Genomic DNA, 23049 nt, shown 5'->3' on the forward strand with positions numbered 1-23049 from the left:
TGCAATAAAAATAGTGAACCTTCCTGAGAAATGTAAACATATTTAATTAACAATGATATATAATATTCAGTTGTCATTAACTAATTCACTCTGCTGAATGATTATGCACAATTAAATCCCCTTCATGGGATCACACGTGAGAGTTACCTGTCATAAACACAGCTACATCACTAAGACAACTCTAGTGCGCATGCTTAGCTTTAGGATTTGGCTAAGTTTAATCAACTGAACTCCCACATGACCATATACTGAAAAGCCCACGATCCTACATAAACAACAGACAAATGTGAAAGACACATGCAGAAGTCATGCTTAACAAACCCATTTGGTTTAAAGAAAAAGTCTAGACTGTGATAGGGAAGGGTAACCTTTAAAAATCCCTGTTCACAATAGTAATAAATATACATATGCTTCTAACTGGCTTTATATCTTCATTTCAGATGATCACACATTACTGTTAAAACTCCATCCCTTAATGCAGCCACATGAATATGTATTCTGGGTAAACCTGACACTAAGTCAAATTTTCAAAGATTTTGAGTGATCTTCAAACTAAAGTACTTTTCTCAAAAGGGTTTTGTCTCTTATGATTAAAGCTTTCAGAGCAGCATAATAAGTTTTATACATTTACTCTCACATGTACAGATATATACCTGTATGGGTAACTTCAAAAACTGTCCCAACACCAGCCTAAGTGGCACTTCAGACACTTTTCTTACTTTTACTGTGTGAATACATAAGGCGTACTCACTATAAAAGCATGATATAGCATTTCAGATCACAAAATATCAAGAATTTAAATTAACAGATGCGTAAGGAGATAATCTGTTACATGTAACTTAAAAATCTTGAATAAAATCAGATCTAAACATTCTGGTGCTATATTCAACACATTGTTTTAAATATAGATATCTTCTTCATACTAAGAAAAGCATTGTGAGATATTATGACATACACAACAATAAAATAAGATGGCAGAAATGGCCTTCTGCACCAGGTCATAAATGCAGTGACAAATTCTCACACGAGCTTAGGAAAACTAACTCTGAAGTTGAAAAAAAATAATTAGGTATCCTGGAGAGATCAGAGAACCAAACTTAAACAGATTATTCCATTCTTTTCCTTCAAAGTATCCTATGGTGTTAAAATCGCTGTCCTTTTAAAGCACTTTGCATAATTTCTAGAAGCATTTTTTTGTTAAAAAAAAATAAAAAAAATAAAGGCCCCCCAAATCACCTTCATCTTACAACCCAGAAGATGCATAAACCTTTTTGAAAATCTGTATTTAATCACATAATTCTGTAGTACATCTCTGATCTAGAATACTACTGATGCAGGAAAGAGAAGGATTAGAATTATGATCACTGTTAGAAATTCATCTCCTCATACATACCATAACATTCATGTTTGATTGCTATACAGCTATAAAACAAAAGCAATGTCACCTTCCATAGACTTAGAATCATATAATACACCTCTTAAGCATATCAAAGGTTCTGCTGGTCATACAGAACGCAGGGAAACTCTTCCATTTTGTTTTAAATGAAAAAATAAAATCATTTGTCAAATACACACTACAGGCACTTTTTCAAACACCAGTGCTTTTCTAAGGGGGTTAAAAAAGAAGGTTAGTTCACAGAAGACTGGAGTACAAGAGGATAGTACTTCCCATAAACATTGACATAATGTCTGTAAGGACAGACTACTTCAAACTAAGGGCCACCACAGGATCTGGAGAAGTAGTGTTTTAGCAAGAGGGGAACTGTAACCCAAAGAATAGTCAGGAATTCCATTGGCCCATAGTGTAACTTAAAAGACTGTAAAGCTTCCACCAAGTTATATGTGACTGAAATGGCCCTGGGAGAGAAGTCACATTAAGCTAGTTAACTCTTGGTTCCCTTCATAGGAGATGAAGTAAAAAAGTCATCTTGAAATGTCCTTATGTACGCATTTAAGCATCACAAGTCATATCCTAAGCATTTAAAATACATCACAAGTCAAGTCCTAGAAGCATCCACATTTTCTCCACATCCTATAAGAGGGTTTTGATAATAACTGGTTCCGCCATAAACATTCATACTGGGACAGATTAAACCTTCCTCTGTGCTCTAAGTTACTCATAGCAAATAATCAGAACAGAAGGCAGCTTGGCCACGTCCTCAGCCTCTCTTTCTTACATGGCAGCCCTATATATAACACAGTCCATAGCTGCAAGTCACTCACAAATCAATGGGCACGTTGCACCAGTTTTAATAAACAAATAAACAAAAAAGAGAATCCGGATATTTTTATGTGCTTTTGCAACCCTTCAAAATTCCTACTTTTCCTACAGGTGGAAAGTTTTGAAATGGAAAGTAACTACTTTGGTGTAGAGTGCACTGGCTTGAACTTTCCTGGCCAACAATGTAGGGAGGCAGCATGCAGACTCCCATTGATACAAGAAGTAGTTACTATTACAAAAAGTGGAATATTTTGTTATTTAAGCTAAAGTAAAGTTTCATCTAAGTAATTGTGTTCTTTGAAAGTCAGATAGAATGTCCTGCTAATTGCATGTTTTCTTTTAAAATGGTGGATTTTTCCCAGACATTGTTCGTTCTTTGAAGATGATAACATCTTGTGTGACCTATGATCTGTGCTGAACGGCTGTGTCTTCTTCTCTAATCACCTCTGTTTGGACTTTGCTGTCTTAAAGGCAAGGTCAAGTAGAGAGCTGGAGCCAGCTCCAAATTAGCAAGAGTTTTGACTGTTGCAAAGTTTCATAATAACATTAAAATTAGACCTTGGAAAGGAATAGAATATGCATAAGATTTCTGGGAAAATTTATACATATGGATGTAAGTGGGAAATAGATTCTGTAACCAGCTGTTGTCTCATTACTCATGATTGATGGAGACTACTCCCTCATGCTGCCCAGGCCTGATAAAGGATGTCTGCTTTCTAAAACTCAAAAACAAATCTTAGAGAGTTTTATTTTGGTGGTTTTGGTATCACCACCACAATTGGCCTCTGAAGTACTTTAAAGCACGGCCACTGTATAGAGATTGTTTCAGCCAATGATGCTAGAGAGCCTGGACCAAAAGCATATTCAGGACTGCTCCAGCACCTTTACAGTACAAGCAATTGGCTTCTGCTAGGTATCCATTGTTGGACATTCAAGTACTGCTGAAGACAAGGTCATTCTCTCAAGGACAGCAAGGAGCACGTGAAATGGTAGGGTATGAACTGGTGGTACAGCACCAAAGTACCGAACAATACCAGGATGTAGTCTTTCCACAACTGATGCGCTGTGTTGTGGTTAATAACAAAATCTACCTTCCTTTTGTCTCAAGGCAGGATTGCTGGACCACTCAGTACGTTCAAGTGAGGATGTCATGTCTCTCTAGTGGTGCTGTTAGATCTCAACTCTTATGCAGAATTCCCACAGGCAGTTACACAATGCATTCTTTCGTTAAAACTATTTCTTCTACTGGTTTATTGATTACCTGTTGACCAATTGATCCTATTAAGGATGCCTCTGTTAATGGAACAATAACAAGATTGAGAATATTCCTCAAGTAATTTGCATCTCACTTATCAGCCCAGATAATTGAAATACTATTTAGAATCTCTTGATAGGCAATTCACAGTGTATACTGTAATAAACTCTCCTCTACTGAATAATTTTGTTTTTATAAAACATATCATGCCAATTTTTAGTATATTCAATTGCCTAGCTATAGAGAATCAGGAATAAATTTTGGAACGGACTTTTTAAACTTAGTATTCCAAAATGTTTTGCAAAATGTAACCCATTTATTGTTTATAGGCTTGAGAGGCTTTAACTTATCACAATATTTTTATCCCAAATCTCAGAAGAATTCTTAATTTAAGTCCAAGGATTTATACATGGAAGCACCAACAAGAGTCTTTGTTTGACCTTAAATACAACACTAAAAATCACCTAAACTATAATATATTATTTGCTAGAAGAGTAAATATGCAGCAAACTTTCTCCGAGATTTTAAATGTACCTTTGTACCTTTCTCAGCGCAATAATTATAACTGTATTGCTCAGGATAATGGTAAGAGATAGTTAAGAGGAAGGTACATCGCACACTATGCCTATGCCATGCTTTGGACACAAGCAGCAGCCCAGTACCTGTCATTCTGTGATATTGTAGCCAAGTATAAAGGACAGAGCCCTTTCATACTGGCCACACCTATAGCGTTAACTGAAGTCTAGAACAGCTTTAGTACACTAACTCCATAACAAGTGCATTTTTTTACCCAGGTTACTGTCTACACTGCTTAGGAGAAGCCAACATTGGGATATCTGCTAACATCCAGAGGTCTAGCAGGCCCAAAACTCAAAGGAAATTCTTGTTGGAGGTGGAGTGGTAAAGAGTGATGTAGCAGGCAGGAATGTGAGCATGCAGTTTGGAAAAACAGGTGTAGATAGTTTGAGAACTGGAGAGACTTGGAGATGCTAATGAGGTTTGGCTGTGATTTATAGTCCATGAGAGAGGAGAAAGTGCTACTCTGCACACACTATGCTGCAGAATTGTTTAAGGTCAGAAAGTTTAGTCACATCCATCACAAGACTTAGGTTTAGCAGATAAAAAAACATACCCTGGCAGGATGGAAATTAACTTTGTTCTTTTGACTCTGCTATAGACTGTGCAACGCTAACTCCTTTAGCTGTATCTTAAGTGTAAATGTTGATTACCCATTTGTGGAACCCCTCTGAAACTGTATGTATACAAAACACATTCACTTATACCTAAACATACCATATAAACTGGGAAAAGGACATTTCATCCTATCGCACTGCCAATGCCACTAACACCAGCCATGGAAAATGACCCATTATTTCAGTTGAAGTCATGTACAAAGACAATGACTAAAAAATGAGGTTTTAGTTATAAATCTTAGGGTAACACTTCAGGGTAAGACAAATGCAACTTTAAAGACTCAGAAAATTATTTAGCTGAAAGCAACTTAAGATGCTGAAAACAGTATTCTCATCTGACTTCAGGCTGCCTGACATTTTAGAACCAAATACAAGGTAGTCTCCAGGCTCTCTCTATATAATAAGCAGAGAGATAAAGGTACTTCCAGGGAGCAACTCAGCACAACCAACCTGAGCCTCTCAGAAGTCTCTCAGAGGGGTTACGTTATGAAATCTTAGGCAGCCAGATACTTAACCTTTGCTGCTAATGTTAGGAAAACATGTATTTCATAGTAAATCCTTAACAACATATATATGCTGGCCTGCGTATACATCATTTTCTCAATTTGCTGGGCAAGCATTGAACTTTAAGTTAAATGGTTACTTAAATGTTCAAGCTCTCTTTACTGTAAAACCATAAGATAGAATGGATATTCTCCAAATGTTAGTAATTTAAAGGATAAATAGCCAAGGAAAAACAAGGAATCAAAAAAGCAGGGGCAAGGGTATTTGCTGCAGACACAACATGAAAAATTAACTCAAAAAATTAACTCTCCCTAAATCTCACCAAATATGAAAGAAAATGGTTAAGCAGCTTAGGGAGCAGGGCTAAATTCCACTGATTAGGAATGACACTGATGTTTGAGAATTGCTTCCTTTGGGCCACCTGCCATGATGACTGGCTTAGAAAGATTTAAATCACAAATGAGTTTGGTAATTGCTTGGATCAGCTAGCATACATGAAGCAAACATAAGATTAACAGAAAAAAAGAAAAACCACCCAAACAGTTAAAGTGGAATGCAGAATATGCTTGATTTAGAAACAAAAGACAAAATTTCCATGTTGCTCCAGTTATTTTTCTGTTTCACTGAACAGATGAACAGTAAACTAAATAAATGAAAGTACAACTGTTTTTCTTCTGCTTAGGTACCAACTTGAGTTTTCTACGGAAAAGCAATGATAGACTAAAATGGTACTTCTGAAAGTAATTTTCTTCTAGGGAGATTTATCAGCAGTGAGGTAAGAGTCTTTCAACACATGAGTATGCCTATTTTTAATTAGAGTTAGTTATCTTGTTTTCAACAATCTAATATCTTCCCGGTGAAAGTGTTTGGTTACAAAACTTTGGTCAAAAACTATCAACTGTTAAAGTTATGACAAAATTTCAAAATCTGGAAAAAAACACCCAAAAATATACACAAGAAAATTTCTCTCTAGAGCAATTAGAAAAGCTTTTCTCAACTTCTTTTATAACTTTCTGGTTTTAGAAGTTTGAAAATCATGGCAGAATTATTCAACTGGCAGATTTTTATTTTCCTGGAAATGGAAGAGTCCTAAAAGCTGAGGTTTAAATGTATCTACTACATGTACACGAGTCAGAAGAAAGAGAAAACACTTTTTATTCTGCCCTGAAAATAAATACAACCTCAACTTGGACCAAAATCCATTGGTTCAGTAATCTAATCCTGTGTCCTGCCAGAACAAAAAATTCTGATCATTCCAGTCTCCTGGACAAAAGTAACGTTTTTTTCAGTGTTCCCAAAAGTAAAACAGAAAGCCATTCCAGTCCAACATTGCCTGTATTCTGGAACAGAAGGAAGTTAGTTACTCTAAGAACTAAGAACATAGTTACTCTTCATAGCTTTAGAGGAAATATAGATGAGAAGTAGGTTACCGGTTTATGTTCTATATGCAAACTTACTCTATGAACAATAATTTACTTCCTTCCTCCATTTTGTATTGACCAAAAGTTTTCTTTCCATGTTTTTATTCTAATGTTGGCGTTTTCCATAATGAGTGCACTTTATAGAGAAAATAAAGGCAAGATACCCCAACGTCTTGCTGGTTTCTAGAGTGCTAAACAGAAAAATCATGGGATTTAATCTACGTATTTCTTTCTGACTAGAGGGCTACTAATAATTAACCTTGTGTGTCAACTCCTGTTCTATGGACTGATGATTTTGTAAATTCATGCTCACATTGAAAGAATTAAAAGCATAGTTTAGCAGATTACAGTGGATTATCAAAGTGGGCAATTACTTTGGTCTGATTCAATTATAATTCTTATTCCTGTTGCAAGTATACAAAGTAACAGCTCAAGAAGAACAGGGCTGAAAACAGTTTCTAATGCACCCAACACTTTCAAACACAAACAACAAAAACAAATGCTTGCAAATTGGGTATTTGGGAGGCTGAAGGTATCTGTATTCCATCCTAGTAAGCATATCCTCATAAAGTTCCCTTTTTATATCATTTATAGGTAGCTGCAGACACAGCACTCATACAAATATTCAGTCTGAAATAAATGTGATCTCATGAATTACTGCATCTAGCACACGATAACGAAAAGCACAGAAGAAAACAAAAGAAAATGAGGTCTGTTACTTGTCTGCCTGCTGCCGTATGTTTAGGAGTTAATTCAGAGAAGATATTCCTGACCCATGAAACCACACTACAAATATATCCCTACCAGAAACTCTGTAAGCCCTGTATGAGGATAACCCTACAACTGCACGAGTAAAACTGTTACGTCACTGTATGATAGCAGAGACTCATGAAATTCCGGGACAGTATCCCTTAGGGTTATCAGTCAAGCCAAGACAGAAGCTTGCAAAAGCAATTGGTTACAGACTCTGGAGCTTTGTCAACATGATCAGACTGAATTTTGGGATATGCAAATTTTCTTCAAATCGCTGACCCTCTCATCCCTCACCAAATGATTAACAGCAAAAGGAAATTAGATCAGTCTTATGTAACTTCAGTCCATGACAGGTCCACTCTAGGGGGAATCAGAAATCTGTATCCAGCAGCTCTCTAGTACGCCAAGGATGCCTCAGGAACAGCCCTCCTTTGTCTTCCAACACTAAGCCTTTTGTAATCGGTTCCCTTAGCACATTTATTTCCTGCAGGAGCTACCTGCCCAGCAACGATTTCTACAGTTTTCTGAACCTTTCTAGTATTAAGGAAAATCTCCAGTGAAAAACTACATCATCAGTGTTTCCAAATAGAGATAAATGCTACGTTTCACATCACTATAGCTACATTACTAATACCAACCAGAAAGGGCCAAGGCACAGGCCTGAGCAGCATCCCACCACCCTACATGATATAATGGTTCACGTGCTTTTGTCCCGGGTGAACTGGACTTTCCTAGATAACACCCAAGAACAGTCTGGGAACACAGGCAAGAGTCTGTTCCCCATCTGCAACTTGATTGCACCCAGCCTGATCATAGACATGAGGAGTATTAGGGGAGTTTAGCAATACGAAGACAAACTGTGCCATGCCAGAGGGGCTAAGGACAGTCTCTAGCCATTTTCTTTACGAGGTAAGGCAGACCGCTTCCTTTCCTCCATACCTTGCCTCACTGTTCACATTACGTGCATTAGAAATAGGTCCTAGCCAAAAAGATGCATCTTCTAGCCACTTAATCCAAAGTTCAAGAGTTTGCAATATACAGCTTAAGTTTCTTTAAGAGGGTGAAACAGTTAAAGAAAGGAGCAAATGATCTCCTGCCAGCTAGTGAATTCAAGCTTTTCAGTGCCAGCAGCGGGAGTTACAGTGGAAGAACAGGAGTTTGGTTCCAGCTTTTTGTCACAAACCACTCTCTATCCCTCTGTTTGGGCTTTTACCAGAAGAATATAAACAAAGGTTTAAAATTTTATTCAACACCAAAGGCAGAAACACTCACAGGACACGTTTCTGGATTTCTCTGTGCGATGATGGACAATAACCTGGCACAGAAGGGGGTTAAATAACACCTAATATTTACCTTAAAAATTAGCACTTGAGCCCAATAATATTTTTACCTTATGGTTAGCTTCAGCAGCAATAACTTGACACAATGCAGTATTGCCTACGTTCATTTAGAAATTTATTCGATACTCACTGGTGGTCCCAGGGGTCCTGTTGGACCTGCTTCTCCCTCTGGTCCTCGTTCACCCTGTTTTGGGGACAGGAAAAATGCAACAAATATGAAAAGTAACCTTTTGCACAATGCAAAACTTTACATTTTTCTAGATCTTTTGAATAATATTAATGATCCTACCGTTTTACCAGAATTTCCCATCAAACCTGGCGCTCCAGGGGGACCTCTATTGCCCTGTGGGACAAAACATGATAAATATCAGCCAAGCTAATATTCCACATTACTGTTTCATTTTAAAATATAAAAACAAACAAATCAATAATGTCTAAAAATGTTTCAGTCTGTATTAATTTTTTAACTTCCACCTTTATTTTTGGTTTTCACTTATTTTTCACCTAATTCCTTCTATCTAACTTTTCAGAACTCAGATTTCAGTTCTTTTGATGTTTAAGTACTGACAAATCCCAAACAGACTTAATTACTGCTCTCAAATCAAAGGAAAACATCAATATTACCACGTAATTTCAGAAGAAATTCACATCTCAGTCTAGCTTTCTTTTTCAGATTACTTGGAACTAAACTCAAACATTATTGTCTGAAACATTCCATAGTTTTGATCATACAATACTTTTTTAAACTTAATTGCAATTGATACTGCAATTTGGTGGTACATAAATATAGATGACAACCTCTGTGATTCAATAAATTTAGGGAAGCTACAAATATTATCCTTATTATGAGATGTCTCCTTCAAACGTGGTGAGGTACCTATGTCACATATCTCCTCTAGCAATGACTTCCATAACTTTAAAAGCAAATGGCTTTTTTTTGATACCATTTAATGCCTGAAATGATGAAATGAACATATGATGCAGCAAAAGAACCATGAAAAAGCACAGATTTAGAGTTGATAAATGAGTATTTTTCATTCTTTCAACCAAAGCCTTGTCTCATACCACAACAAAAGTAGATTTATTTTCACTGAATACTCTAGAACTTGTTAAGGAGGAATACAGTATTGTAAGAAAGTCAATACTCAAGATTATTTACCTTCGGGCCAGGAATGCCTTTCACACCTGGGGAGCCTGGTAAACCCTGAAAGAAGTAACATTTACGGTGTTTATTTGTTGTTAAGAGGACTAGAAATGGTGTTAAAAAAAACACATTTTGTCATGTTAAAGTCCTTCTAGTCCTTTTACTCTATGTTGAAGCACTTTAATCCAATAATGGACCAAGCTTGAATTCTTTCTATTTACAAAGTAACAGATTCCTACTTCATAAATTGGCAAAAGGAGCAAGAAAAAGTAAGGAGTTGTGGCTTTTTCTGGCTTAGACTAGAAACAGATTCTGGGTCTCAGTACCCTTAGACTAGAGACAGAAAGTTTAACAGATACTTTTTCTCTACATTTCATACCCTCTTCACTTTCGTGCAACAGCATTTACCAAATTTTTTTCCAACCTTAAGAGCTCACTTCGTATTACAATTTTACTTCCAGTTCTAATACAGCTCCTTCACTATATCCTCACAGCAATTACTCCTATAACACAGTGTTTAAAAGAAATTTCCATTTAGCTTTTGACAATTGGAACATTTTTCAAACTTATTCAGTCAGTGTGTGAGGATTACCTTCTTAGAGTTCTTAGATTCCCTGTACCTTCACCATAGGGGACACACTAGAAAACCCCCCTGCCCCCAGAAAGAAGTATGAGCGTGATGCATTCCAGATGTTCTGAGCAAGCAGAATTTCAGAAGGAGATGATTGTTCACGTAAGGCATGTTAGACTAGCAGGTCAGCTCTTCCAGCTCACCCTGGGAATAGGTTTGGCTGTAGTCAGTACGAGACCAGCTCTAATTGTGGGGTCACATAATAACATCCACAGGGTTTCAGATATGAGAAACGCTAAAAGAATGGCAAACTGGCCACAAACATTTTGTAAGATGGAGTTCCTCTCTACAGTACCATGAGGAGATGTAGGCTTCAGTGCAAAAGGTTTGGATACACATAGCAGAATTTCCGCTTGCATTACACACACTCTTTCTAGGTGTTTTGCTTAGGTTTTCACTTTAATGATTCCAACATTAGCATCAAACTAACATATATATGGCTTTTCTGTGCTTTGAACTGAGCCTAACTTTCAAAGATAAAACAACAGATACTTACTGGGAGCCCCTGAAGCCCTGCCTCACCTGGAGCTCCAGGTTTGCCTGGTTCACCCTGGAAAACATTTTAAGTTGTAATTAATGCAAATCAAATAAAACAGGAAATTCTATTTCTGGAACAAAGAGCTGGAGTACTTTTGGATCCGTAGGATGGGAAAGTTCATTCAGTCACCCTTATAATGCACATAACGCCAGAGCCAGCAGCACAATAAAAAGCCACAAATGAGTTAATAAATGCAGGGCACTACTAAAGCTCAGATATACGCCAGTTCTGCCTTACTTTTGCTCCAGGCATTCCAGGGATCCCTTCCCGACCATCGACTCCTGGTAAGCCCTTGAAAGAAACAAACAAACAAAAAAATAATTAATGTGTTGTTAGAGAGATTTCACCCAAGGACTCTGACATACAAATAAGCATGGCATGAAGCAAATGAAGAGATGAAAAATACATACAGGCTCTCCTTTAGGCCCAGGGAGACCATTTATTCCTCTCGAACCTTGGGGGCCCTAAGAATAATAATAATTATTAAAAATTAAGACAAACACATTGAAATGAGAAATGCAAAGAATGTCAATGCATACTAATTCAGATATGCATTACTTTGAGAATACCAATTACACTGTATGTGTATATAAGTACCAATGCTTGCAAGTCAACAGGAGTTTAAATTTGTCTGTGCTCACCCTTTCTCCCTTTGGACCTGCCTCTCCCAGTGGACCTCTCTGTCCTTGATCCCCCTAAAAGAAAAAAAAAGATTATTTTAGCAATAAAATCAGAATAAACTTACTTGCATTTATTAGCTAAAACCTCCAGTAAATCAACAATAGTACAATTCACAGACATCCTAAACTCACACTACATTTTAAAATGCAATTTCCTAAAACTGTGGCTGACAGCTAACTGCCCTTTACAGGTTTTGTTTTAATGAATGAATAATTTCCAGTTTAAAATCTGAAAAATTCCAAGCCACTTTAGTGCACAGTAGCACACAGCATATTATTGCTACTTCTTTGAAGAGGCTAAAATGTGTTAATCTACCCTGTAATCCCTTGGGGACAGTAAGAGATTCTGGAATTAACATCACTGTCATATCATTTATTCACTTGCGGGAAATCTATGGATTGGACTTACTGTCTAACTGGGTGGGCCCTGGGAAGTGTTTGTCTAAAGGACACTCTACTTACAGGTGCACCAGGAAGACCTTGTGGACCAGGATCACCATCAAGCCCACGAGCTCCCTACAAAACAAGGAGATAACAAGATATTAAAATTAAGTGCTGAAACACTAACAACTTATGCTCCTTCCTGGCTTGCTGGGAGTTGCAAATTCTCTACATCTGATGGGTTTTTTACAGCTTTAGTAAAAAAAAAAAAACCAATATGGACAAACTTTTTTGAACATATCTTGGGTTTTTTTGTGGAGTTATGAAAGCAAATATTTTTTAACTATGGCAAAATATAATTCAAAACTTACATCTAGTTCATTCTCTAAAAAAATCATCATTAGACAGCGAGGAGGTAGACCTTTTCATGCTACTTCAGAAGATGTCTGTGTGTCCCTTAATACCACTGTATCCTTCACCACATAATCGAATAGCATCAAAATCTGAACAGAAATCAACAAGTGCAGCACAGCTATTTTTCAAAGAAACAATGCAATTGCTACCTTGTAAGTGATTTTAAATGGAGACAAAAAAAAAATGTTTTCAAAATCATTTACAGAGAATAAGGAACTCCTTTGCCAAACAGATAATAGTAAATAGTTCAAACAGACAAAAAAGCATAAAAATGTAGGCAAATAACTAAGAAGACTGAGAAGATACAAAGGCCGGAAAAGCAAAGTAGGACAGTAATAACTTAGCAAATGTGTCTGAGAGGGCAGGAAGAATTATTTATTAGAAGATGCATAATCAGGACAAAGTTGAAGTTGTTTCTGAATATGGATAAGGTTTCTGTAATTTCATTTCCGGAGAAGGAGACAACAGCACGATGCAACACGTTACTCCTCCCTTACACTTAGTAAGATCCTAAGTATAGAAATGTAACAGTCAGTTTTGAAATAACACTTAGAAACACTTTGATAAAGAACAGGAAAACTACCCAGAAAAGTCAGAGCCCATGTAAACATGAATCCCACTGGCAGCAATTTAAGAGGCAAAAGTTGCAAGAGACAGAAAGAATGGAAAAAGAACAAACTCTCAATAAAAAGTCCTAACACAACTGAGATAGAGGAAGGAAAAGGCTTCAGGAAGATAAAAATCTTGCAATTGTTAATAAATTTTAGCTTTAAATAAAATAAGCTATAGTTTATAACTGCTATAACTTGTACCTTGCTAACTACATACTTGCATACATGCTGAACTACTATAAATCCAAGGATCACAGGGAAAGGTGTGAAAAGTAGGTGTATTTCATCAATCAGAAGGACCAAGCTGCCTTTCTTCCTAACAAAAAGTACAGTAACTATGGAAATACAGCTGGCAGGAGAGAGAAAATGCAGGAGGAAAAAAAGAAGAAATTTTAATAAGTTTTAAAAGCATTCAGAAATGTACATTTTCTTTATCTAAGACATTTTATAGAAAGAAAAGTTAATACTCACTTTGGTACCTTTAGGTCCCACTATACCAGTTATACCTCTGATACCTAGGATGCCCTGCAAATGAAAAGTATATTCAAATTATGCTTAAATCTTTTCATCAAAATTGTCCTAGTTTTCAGACAGAAGAGTCAGAGTTCTACATGCTTTTTTTCTGCCTACTTCTGCATTAGAATATTTAATTTATATGGTAATTTGATATTTTACAAAGTTAAGGCTTTTTAAAAGAACAACAAAACTATCAGATTGAATGCTACAACCATAAATATTCCTTAAGGATTGAAAAACCCAGTGATTTCTCTTCTTGATTACCGCAGAGTTGAAGCATTCTCCTTGTGCAGCCTGTGAGAGGAATACGTAAAGACCAGGCTTAAACAAGTGCTGTCTAAAGTTGAATATAGGAGAATGTAGGAGAAAGGTACCATTAGACTTCATAGAACTTTAGAGGCAGACAAAATTGGGGAAGGTTTTTGAGGATGCAAGTGCTAAGTTTATATGACTGCCACACCTGAGAGGCTGGACTGCGTAAGACACCCTAGTGCAGCAGGCAATATCATTAACTATCATCACCTCCCCTCAAAATAGTCTCATGGCTTCAATTTTATCCTCTTCTTGAGATACTGAAACTACATGACAGGTCTCTCTGCAGAGAGACCAAACCCCTAGCCAGAATGTGTTTCTCCTGCAACAAGAAGAATGCACAATGTTATTGAAACAGCTACAGGCACTCCAATGCAGCATAGGCAATCCTACTCCTTGACCAGACTCTAGACAGGCAGACGTTTTACTTGCTCCCAATAAAGTTAAATGGAATCATGCACAGAACAGTTAAAGTCTCATCAGCCCAATCCACAAGAAAAATCAAGACAATGCATCATTGAGTACAGCAGTCCAGCAAGGGAGAGACAGTCTAATTCCAAGATTACAGACCGAAGGAGGCGTGTTGCTGTACCTAATTTCTATCAAAAGCAACACCTCTCCCAGAAGTGACTATCTTAAGTGAGTTCTCTTGCCAATGCATTGCAGAAAAGTGTCGGATTGCAGCTGCTGCTGTGGGGAGTAGATTCCTAACACCTTCTATGGACGCAAGCCTTACATTTGTTTATGTAAGAAACATACAGGAAAATACAACACACTCTACAGCCTCTCCTTCTGCTCCTCTAAAGCACTGTCTATCCTCTTTTCCATAAGCTGTCTATCTGGCATCACCTTCACCATATTATGAATCCTACATTTTAATAAAAACCAATTATTTTAAAGCTTATGTATAAGGTCATCAGCTGGTGAAACCGTGAAGGGAAACGAGTAAGGGAAAGGAAAGTCGATCTCAAATTGGTTTTTAATTCTACTGTGTTATTACACAGTGACTGAAGAACTTTACCAAACCGAATTACATGAATTGTCCCCACAGGCCCTTCAGACAGCAGAAGCTGTATTTTACACAAGTATAATACTTCTGCATCAGAGCACCAGGGATATTATTTTCAGCATCCAACATAAGAAAGATTTCACTCTTTCTTTTACTTAGTGTCTGTTTTTTCTTTATCCTTCTCTACTCCTAATCCAGAGGTTTATGTCATTTCACATTCATAGAAAATTCTGTAATTTAGGATTTGGAAGTCATGTGAATCAAGGCAAGAATCAATGGCATTAAAGAAAGGGTTTCACATCTTTGTAAAAAAGAATAAAACCACATCAGGAAATCAACTAAAGCAATTAAACGTGTTACCACTATAGCTATTTCTCTTACTTAGAATGACTCCTTTTTATCCTGTTCCCTACTGCCAGTTCAGCTGTGGTAACCGTTAAGAACAGCTCCTCATAAGGAAACAAGCTGAGGAGGTATGTGCCAGAACAAAGAAGCCAAGTGAAGGAGGACAAGAAGATAACTCCAATGCCATAGGTGTGATTGAAGGATGCTTCTTTTGAATGCAAAAAGGAAAAAAAAAAAATTAAGGAAAAAAAAAAAATCTGTTCTACTTCCTCCTCAAGTCTTTGCTAAGCCTGAATTCCACAGCTAACCATGTTTCAAACAAACATTAGCTTTGCAAAGGTGAAGTCAGAGTCACCCAAATTATGGAAAGGAAGGTCAAGGAAAAACAACTCCACGACCACCACTAGCTGCACATTCTAAGCATAACAAAAAATTTAGGACATCTACATTTTAAAGTAAGCCTCTCCACAGAACTATAAAACTTTGAGCCAAGGACTAAAGTAGCTTTTTAGAGGGACTTAAATAATTCTACTTTCACTCAGAGATAATGTGACAGAATAAAGAGAAAGGAGATTGTATAATATCTGTTTTCTTACAATAAGAAGAAAATAAGATATGAAATAATAAAGCAAATGGGTAACACTATTTAAGAGGAAATACTTTACTGGAGGGCCTTGAGCTCCCACTTCACCAATGGGTCCTTGGTCTCCTTCTTCGCCCTGGGAAAGCAAAAGGAATACATCTGTAGCTAATCCACACCATGCATATTGCTTTCTCATTGCAGGAGGTACATTTACTGCTTCCTGTTTTCTGACACCACATCCTGCTTGAATAAAAATCTAAATGAAGTCACACTACTTCGTCAGAACATAGTTGAATGGAATGTCAACCAAAACAAGTATCTATCAGTCAAAAGGGTAATTTCAAAGCAACCCCAGTATGAAGAATGATAATGATATTTTAATCTGCTGTTCCTTTGTTTATTGGTGTTAATCTCTTTAAATTTTCTTATTCTTTCAGACTAGAAGTGTAATGAAGGTGTACTCATATATGGAAATGGACTGGACACACTAGTAGCTCTGCATCACAATGCTTTTTTGAAAATTAATGTGGTAAAATGCCTTATCTGGTCTAACTGCTATTTGATTAGATAATAACCTCTCTCATGCAATGATATTGCGCACTAATGGAACAGTATTTACTGCCAGTTTAATTTGCAAAAAAGGAATACTGGAGCATAAAACAACTGTTCCACATCCAGGAAAAAAATAAGCAAGGTGTTCCTAATCAATTAATATTCTTTTTGATATGCTTAGGAATAGAGAGCAGGGCTTTTTAAAAAAAAAAAACAAAAGCGACAAAATTTTTTCCAACTTTTTTCCTCCAGCTTGAAGCAAAGAGCAAGGCAGTTCAAATCTCATATTTTCTTACAGCTATTTCAATATTAAACAAGATTAATTCAAATGAAACACTTTAAAGGATTTCACACTTCAGTCTCCAAACTGAATTAGATTTAGTCTCTTTACTATAGTAATAATCTTTCTTTGCATGTGAACTTGTACTATGTCCTTTCCCTCTTAAATACGTTTTTCCTCTCATTCTTTCTGTTACCACTCATCTGTACCACAGAACAATTTGGTAAATCCATATAGTTCTTCTGCATTTAAGAATTTGGAAGCTTTCCAATTATAAATTTTACTTCAATTTTTGGCATGGGTTCCATAATAATTAAATTGAATGATCAAAATAAAGAGCAAGAGAAGTATGACTCCTGCATCATAATAAATACAGAGTACAGCTGAATAAAGAAGAAAGATGTGCCTTGGTTACTCTGGAGCATTATGATATGTAGTATATCTTCATACATTCCAGTAAAAGAGTTAATAGGTCTAACTAAATATAATACTGTTCTTGAAGCAGAGGCGAAACTACTATTAGCTTCCTAAAAACATCAGCAGATTTTCCTTTTTACCTTATAACCTTGTTTTCCTGGTTCACCAGACTCTCCTTTTGAACCTTTCTGGCCCTAAAATAAATGTAAAAAACCAAAATAAATACATAATTAGAGATTATTAAAAAATAAAATAGTGACTTTTCCAAAACAGACACAAACTCCTAAGAACTACCTTGCTGTTCCCTCTGCAATCCCCATTCACCAATGCTTCCTCACTTATCTAGTTAACAACTCATATTAGGTACCATGTTCAAAGACATCTGGTCCTGGATCTTAAAAGGCTGTATTCCTAGCAAGTTAGTATTTCTTCTTATATTACCCCATAACAAATTTCTCAGGCCAACAGCATTCCTAGAAACCAGCAAAGAATACATTAAAAAAAACCCTTACGATAAAATGGGACTCAAAAAGCATTCATTTTGATTTAGCATGTTATCCCACCTATCCCAAGAAGAGAGAAAGAAGGAAAAAAAGACTATGGATTTGGGTCAATATTTATGAGTTTCTGAAGTCAGACTGAAAATGGTCCAGAAAGTGAACGAAGCAATTCTTCACATGCTCTAATCCTTTCAGAACCACACATAAATTTTACCCTGAAGATTACAGCAGCAGTAAGAGATATCAACAATGAGAAGTTATTTTGACAGTCAAGAGTTGAAATAGCCATAAGCATCCACACTGACAGAACGTTTTTTGGAATTAACGGTGAACTGCCCTTCTGTCAAGCCAGGAATTACCTTCCTTATTGCTTTGAGACAGAATCTCTGTAAGGAACACTTGAACAAACAGACTCTCTTACCTTCATTCCCATTAAGCCAGCATGTCCGGGGCGGCCAGGTGGACAAGCACTAGGACACTGGAGAAACATCCACAGGGTTAGTACCACGTAGGTTGAATAAGGTTGTCTGAGATTATTTAAAACAAAACTAGGGGGGGGGTGGGAAGCATTGTCAACTATCTTACCAATGGGTCACCATCTTGCAGGCCAATTGTTCCCTACATTAAATGAAATTAATCGAAGTTAGTAAAAGGGAAATACCCAGACCTCACTCATTAGACAATATAGTCATTAGACAAAACAGCAAATAGTGTTATCCGAGGTTGGAATCACAATTATAATAAAGAAAAGGTCTCTGACATGAAAAGCACCTAAACTGTAGGACTTTGTGGTAGGAACGCTGGTGCCTGCAAAATCCTGCCCTCTAACTTAGATCAACTTTTCTGAAAAACAAAATAGTTCTTTCCTTTTTTAAGCTAGAACACATTTCTATTTAATGCAGAGCAAATACACACGAACTGCATGAATTTCAAACAGAATCCAAAATGATTTCTGTAATGCGGATAATTCACTTTTCCAGCTTACTACTATTCAGCAAAAGACTCGGATCTTAACAGAGAAAACAATCTTTTCCACACCACAAGTGCTAAACCCATTTGGACTGAGCCTGCCCCTGGTTGTCCTGTATATGCCACATGATGGCACTCAAGATAACCTGGCATTGCTCCATAATCTTCCCTGGCACCACAGTCAGGCTGACATGCCTGTAGTTCCCTGGATCCTCCTTCCAGCTCTTCTTCTAAATGAGTGTCACATTTGCTGATCTCCAGTCAAGTGGGACCTCCCCAGTCAGCCAGAACTGCTGTTAAATGATTAAAAGTGGTTTGGTGAACACTTTGTCAGCTCGCTCAGAACTCTTAGGTGGATCCCATCCAGCTACATAGACTTGTGTGTGTCTACATGGTGTAACATGCTCCTAACCATTTCCGCCTGTATTATGGGGGCTCCATTCTGCTCCCCATCCCTGTCTCCCAGCGCAGGGAGCTGGATACCCAGAGAACAACTGGTCTTACTACTAAAGACCAAGGCAAAGAAGGCATAAGTACCTCAGTCTTTTCCTCATCCTCTGTCACTAAGTTTTCATCCACATCCAATAAAGGATGGAGATTCTCCTCAGCCTTCCTTTTGCCGCTAATGTATTTATAGAAACATTTTTTATTGTCTTTTATGGCAGCAGCCAGATTAAGTTCTAGTTGGGCTTTGGCTCTTCTAATTTTCTCCCAGCATAACCCCACAACACCCTTGTAGTCCTCCTGAGGACTTAATGGAAGCTCTCAGGAGCCTTAAGAGGCACAACAGGGAGAAATACAATTTCCTTTAAAGCCCAGTGAAAGGGACCACATTGTTTCAGCAAAAATAGTCAAAGACAAAGGCATAACACACACCCCTCCTTCCACGAGGCTCAAAGATAGCCATTCCCCTAGAGAAGCAAAGCACTGGCGTTAAAGCTTTCTCTTGTATCTTGCAAGCAGCAGGCTTGGTTGCAAGAAGAGCATTAGAACTTAACCCACCTGGGAGCATATATTTCTGGCTTATGAGTCAAATATGAATTTTTTTCTCCTCCTAACAGAGAAAAGTCTACCTCCGCTGAAGTACTATCGGTGACGTCCAACATAAATTACATTTACAGTAATAATAGAATTCACAGGGAACTTCAAAATCTCTAAAAGTTACAGCTTAAGACCTTTTGCAGAAATGGGAAAAAGTCATAACAAATTACACATTTTGCATTTCAAACTATCTTTTACAACCACAAAGACTAGAAACTTGCTTTCTAAATGGAAGATTGAATGTTGATATGATTAAATGAGTTGTATCTCAAGACTATAGAAAATACGAATTAATATAGCCTGCTGAAATCCTGAAGTCAATATTCAGCTATAGTACTTCAGAAGTTTCCTCCAAGCAGCAACAATACATAATAGACACATTAGCACATATTAAAGGCAATCACTTACCGGAGGGCCTGGTGGTCCTGGGGGCCCTGGGGGTCCTCTTTTTCCTGGATCTCCCTAAAAAAAGAATAAAATAATTTTGTGGATTAATAATAATAATGACATTCAGCAGTTATATATTTATACCACACAACAACAGTAAGAAATTGAGTAACTACAGAAGGACAGGCTAGGTAGCCAATTAAAAAGTAAATCCACAACACAGATCCCTTAGTAGAAAGGGAAACCTGTTTTTTTCAGTAGAATTGGAGCCATGTTGTGGAACAGGAGCATTTAGATGCTTTAGAAAGTGGAAACATCTGACCATAGACTCATCTATGCACTCCTCTGTCTCAGAACCGCTAATTAAGTTCTCAATTAAAAAAATTCTTAGTAAATGGTAAAAATGCCCCAAACACAAAGAGTAAAAAAGTCCCCTTTTTCAGAGCCCAAGATGAATTTACCAAATTAGAATCTTCTGCTGTTTGTGAATTTTAAATGTCCAGAGCTTTCAGAAGAAAATACAACACAGAATTCATGCACATATTTTTTTTCTGAATGTTTTTAATTAAAATAAATTTAATACTCTGACAGGGATCACCTTTTAACTTAATACTGTCATTTCAATATTATCTTTGATATGCTAGTAAATCAATATATCATAAATGAAATTAACAAGATGAATGTAGAAAATTATTCACTAATTCTCATAATGCATGAGCTATAGGGCCATAGGTTTAAAAACATTAAAAAGATATATTACTTTTCCACACAGTGTATAATTACTCATTATCACAATGTGCTAGAGAAGCCCATGATATAAATGTAATAAAAAAGAGACTGACTGCATTAGTGGAGGATAGACTCATACATAGCTTTTGAAAAAGGATCGGCTCATATGCAGCTTTTGAAAATGGCAGCAGATGTGCAATTTCTGGTTCGGGCAGTTTCTGAACTGCCAACTGCCAAATTGTGGGACGGTATGACAAAAAGCTGGGCAGGAGTGTCAATCTGCTTGAGGGCAGAAAGGCTCTGTGGAGGGACATGGACAGGCTGGATTGATGGGCTGAGGACAATTTTATGAGGTTTAACAAGGCCAGGAGCTGGGGTTCGCACTTTGGTCAAGAGAAACCCGTGCGAAGGCTTGGGGAACTATGGCTGGAAAGATGCCCAGCAGGAAAGGACTGGGGTTGCTGGTCAAGAACTGGCTAGACATGAGCCAGCAGCATGCTCTGGTGACCCAGAAGACCAACAGCATCCTGACTTGTATCAAAAATAGTGTGGCCAGAAGAAGTAGGGAATGACTCTTCCCCTGTACCCAGCATTTGCGAGGCCACATTCGAATACTGTGTTCAGCTTTGGTCCACTTGCTACAAGAAAGACATTGAGGTGCTGGAGTATGACCAGAGACGGTCAGCAAAGCTGGCAAACTGTCTTCAGCACAAGTCTTAAGAGGAGCAGCTGAGGGAACTGGGATTGTTTAGTCTGGAGCAAAGGGGGCTGAGGGAAGACCTTATCACTGTCTACAGCTACCTGACAGGAAGCTGTAGCAAGGTGTGTGCTGGTCTCTTCACACAAGTAACAAGTTATTGGATGAGAGGAAACGGCCTCAAGGTGTGCCAGGAAGGTTTAGATTGGATATTAGAAAAAAAGTCTTTATTGGAGGAGTGGTGAAGCATTGGAACAGGCTGCCTGGACAAGTGGCAGAGCCTCCTCCCCTAGAGGTATTCAAAAACCATGTAGACATGGCACTTTGTGACATGGTTTAGTAGGCACAGTGGTGGTGGGCTGATGGTTGAACTGGTTGATCTTAGAGGTCTTTTCCAACCTTAATGATTCTATTAAAATGTCATTTTACAAATAGCCTGTACACTCCCCTAAGTACCTATTATTACACTTGCTGCAGAGAAGACAGTGAGTTAGATGGATCATCTTCTGAAACAAACCAGCAGTTTTTAATATTCTTTTCTACACTCATTTATATGACTGAGTGCCACACACAGGGACAGTTACGCATTAAAAAGAAGGCTTCATTAAAGATAATTTTTATGTTATTTCAGATTTCAAGTAAAAAAAAAACTGGTTTCCATTTGCATTCCACTAGGATACGGAGTCAAAATATGAGTGTGCTGAAAATGAGTGCACAGTTTAGCAGTAAGGTCAGTAGATGAAGTCACACCTAAAATGAGACTAAGAAGAAACACTAAATTGCCATGTTAATTGATATGAAAATGGAAAACAGAAATAGTATGTGGTCATGTAACATAATGTATATGTGAGAAGACGGGAGTAAAGCTAAAGGTCTGCATCAAATGTTACGTTTCAGACTTCTTGTATTTCTGGCAAGTCTGCTTTTTGATTTCAACTTTACTTGAATAAGAAGAGGAGTACGGAACACAATATGAAACATTTAATTCTAATCTAATAGGTGTCCCTAACTTTGTGTTATTCATTGTTCCTTGCTTTTGATGAGCTTCAAGCACAATCTTTCCTCTACTAGTAGAGAGAAAATTTCCTCTACCCGTAGAGAAAAAAAAACCTATGTTTTCAAGTGCTGCTATAACCCAAATAGTGTTTAGATGGCATAGTAATTATTTATTTTTTATGTAAGTACCTTCTAGCAATTGAATAAACCTAGATTTTTAGCAAACGGTAGTACTTACAGGTGGACCAGTACGACCTACTTCCCCGGGAAGTCCTGCTGCACCAGCTGGGCCCTATAACAAGCAAGTTAAAGAGTGTTTTTAAACAACACAATACTTCTATAACAAGCACCCGAGGAATAAAAACACGTAATTCTCTCAGACAACAAACTATGCCTTCAGACACCACTATTCTTGCCACAGACCTAAGCAACTTCAGTAGCAGCTGAACAAAGCATACATGATAGACATAAACCACTCGAATTAAGAGAGTCTTTTTTTCCACTGAATTACTTCTATTACAGTATAGTAGCTTTATTGAATGTTTAAACAGATTCATTAAACAGTAGATTTATGAATTTTAAAATGATCCTTACAGGTGGTCCAAGAAGTCCCTTGCCCTGTGAAAGACA

At 37.3% G+C, this 23049-nt stretch overlaps 1 protein-coding gene across 1 annotated transcript in view; it reads right to left on the reverse strand.

Moving 5' to 3' along the window:
- COL9A1 (collagen type IX alpha 1 chain) overlaps positions 1-23049 on the reverse strand; it is a 68555-nt gene that overhangs the window by 17705 nt on the left and 27801 nt on the right. Inside the window, exons 13-28 of the mRNA XM_054062422.1 lie at positions 23014-23037; positions 22658-22711; positions 20019-20072; positions 18186-18218; positions 18022-18078; positions 17241-17294; positions 15934-15987; positions 13558-13611; positions 12143-12196; positions 11642-11695; positions 11411-11464; positions 11238-11291; positions 10959-11012; positions 9847-9891; positions 8977-9030; positions 8818-8871 (exon numbers count right to left, since the gene is read on the reverse strand). Of these exons, the coding sequence (XP_053918397.1) occupies positions 8818-8871; positions 8977-9030; positions 9847-9891; positions 10959-11012; positions 11238-11291; positions 11411-11464; positions 11642-11695; positions 12143-12196; positions 13558-13611; positions 15934-15987; positions 17241-17294; positions 18022-18078; positions 18186-18218; positions 20019-20072; positions 22658-22711; positions 23014-23037 (807 nt within the window). The remainder of the gene's footprint in view (positions 1-8817; positions 8872-8976; positions 9031-9846; positions 9892-10958; positions 11013-11237; positions 11292-11410; positions 11465-11641; positions 11696-12142; positions 12197-13557; positions 13612-15933; positions 15988-17240; positions 17295-18021; positions 18079-18185; positions 18219-20018; positions 20073-22657; positions 22712-23013; positions 23038-23049) is intronic.

Source organism: Cuculus canorus, chromosome 3, assembly GCF_017976375.1.
Source record: "Cuculus canorus isolate bCucCan1 chromosome 3, bCucCan1.pri, whole genome shotgun sequence".
In the NCBI taxonomy this organism is placed as follows: Eukaryota; Metazoa; Chordata; class Aves; order Cuculiformes; family Cuculidae; genus Cuculus; species Cuculus canorus.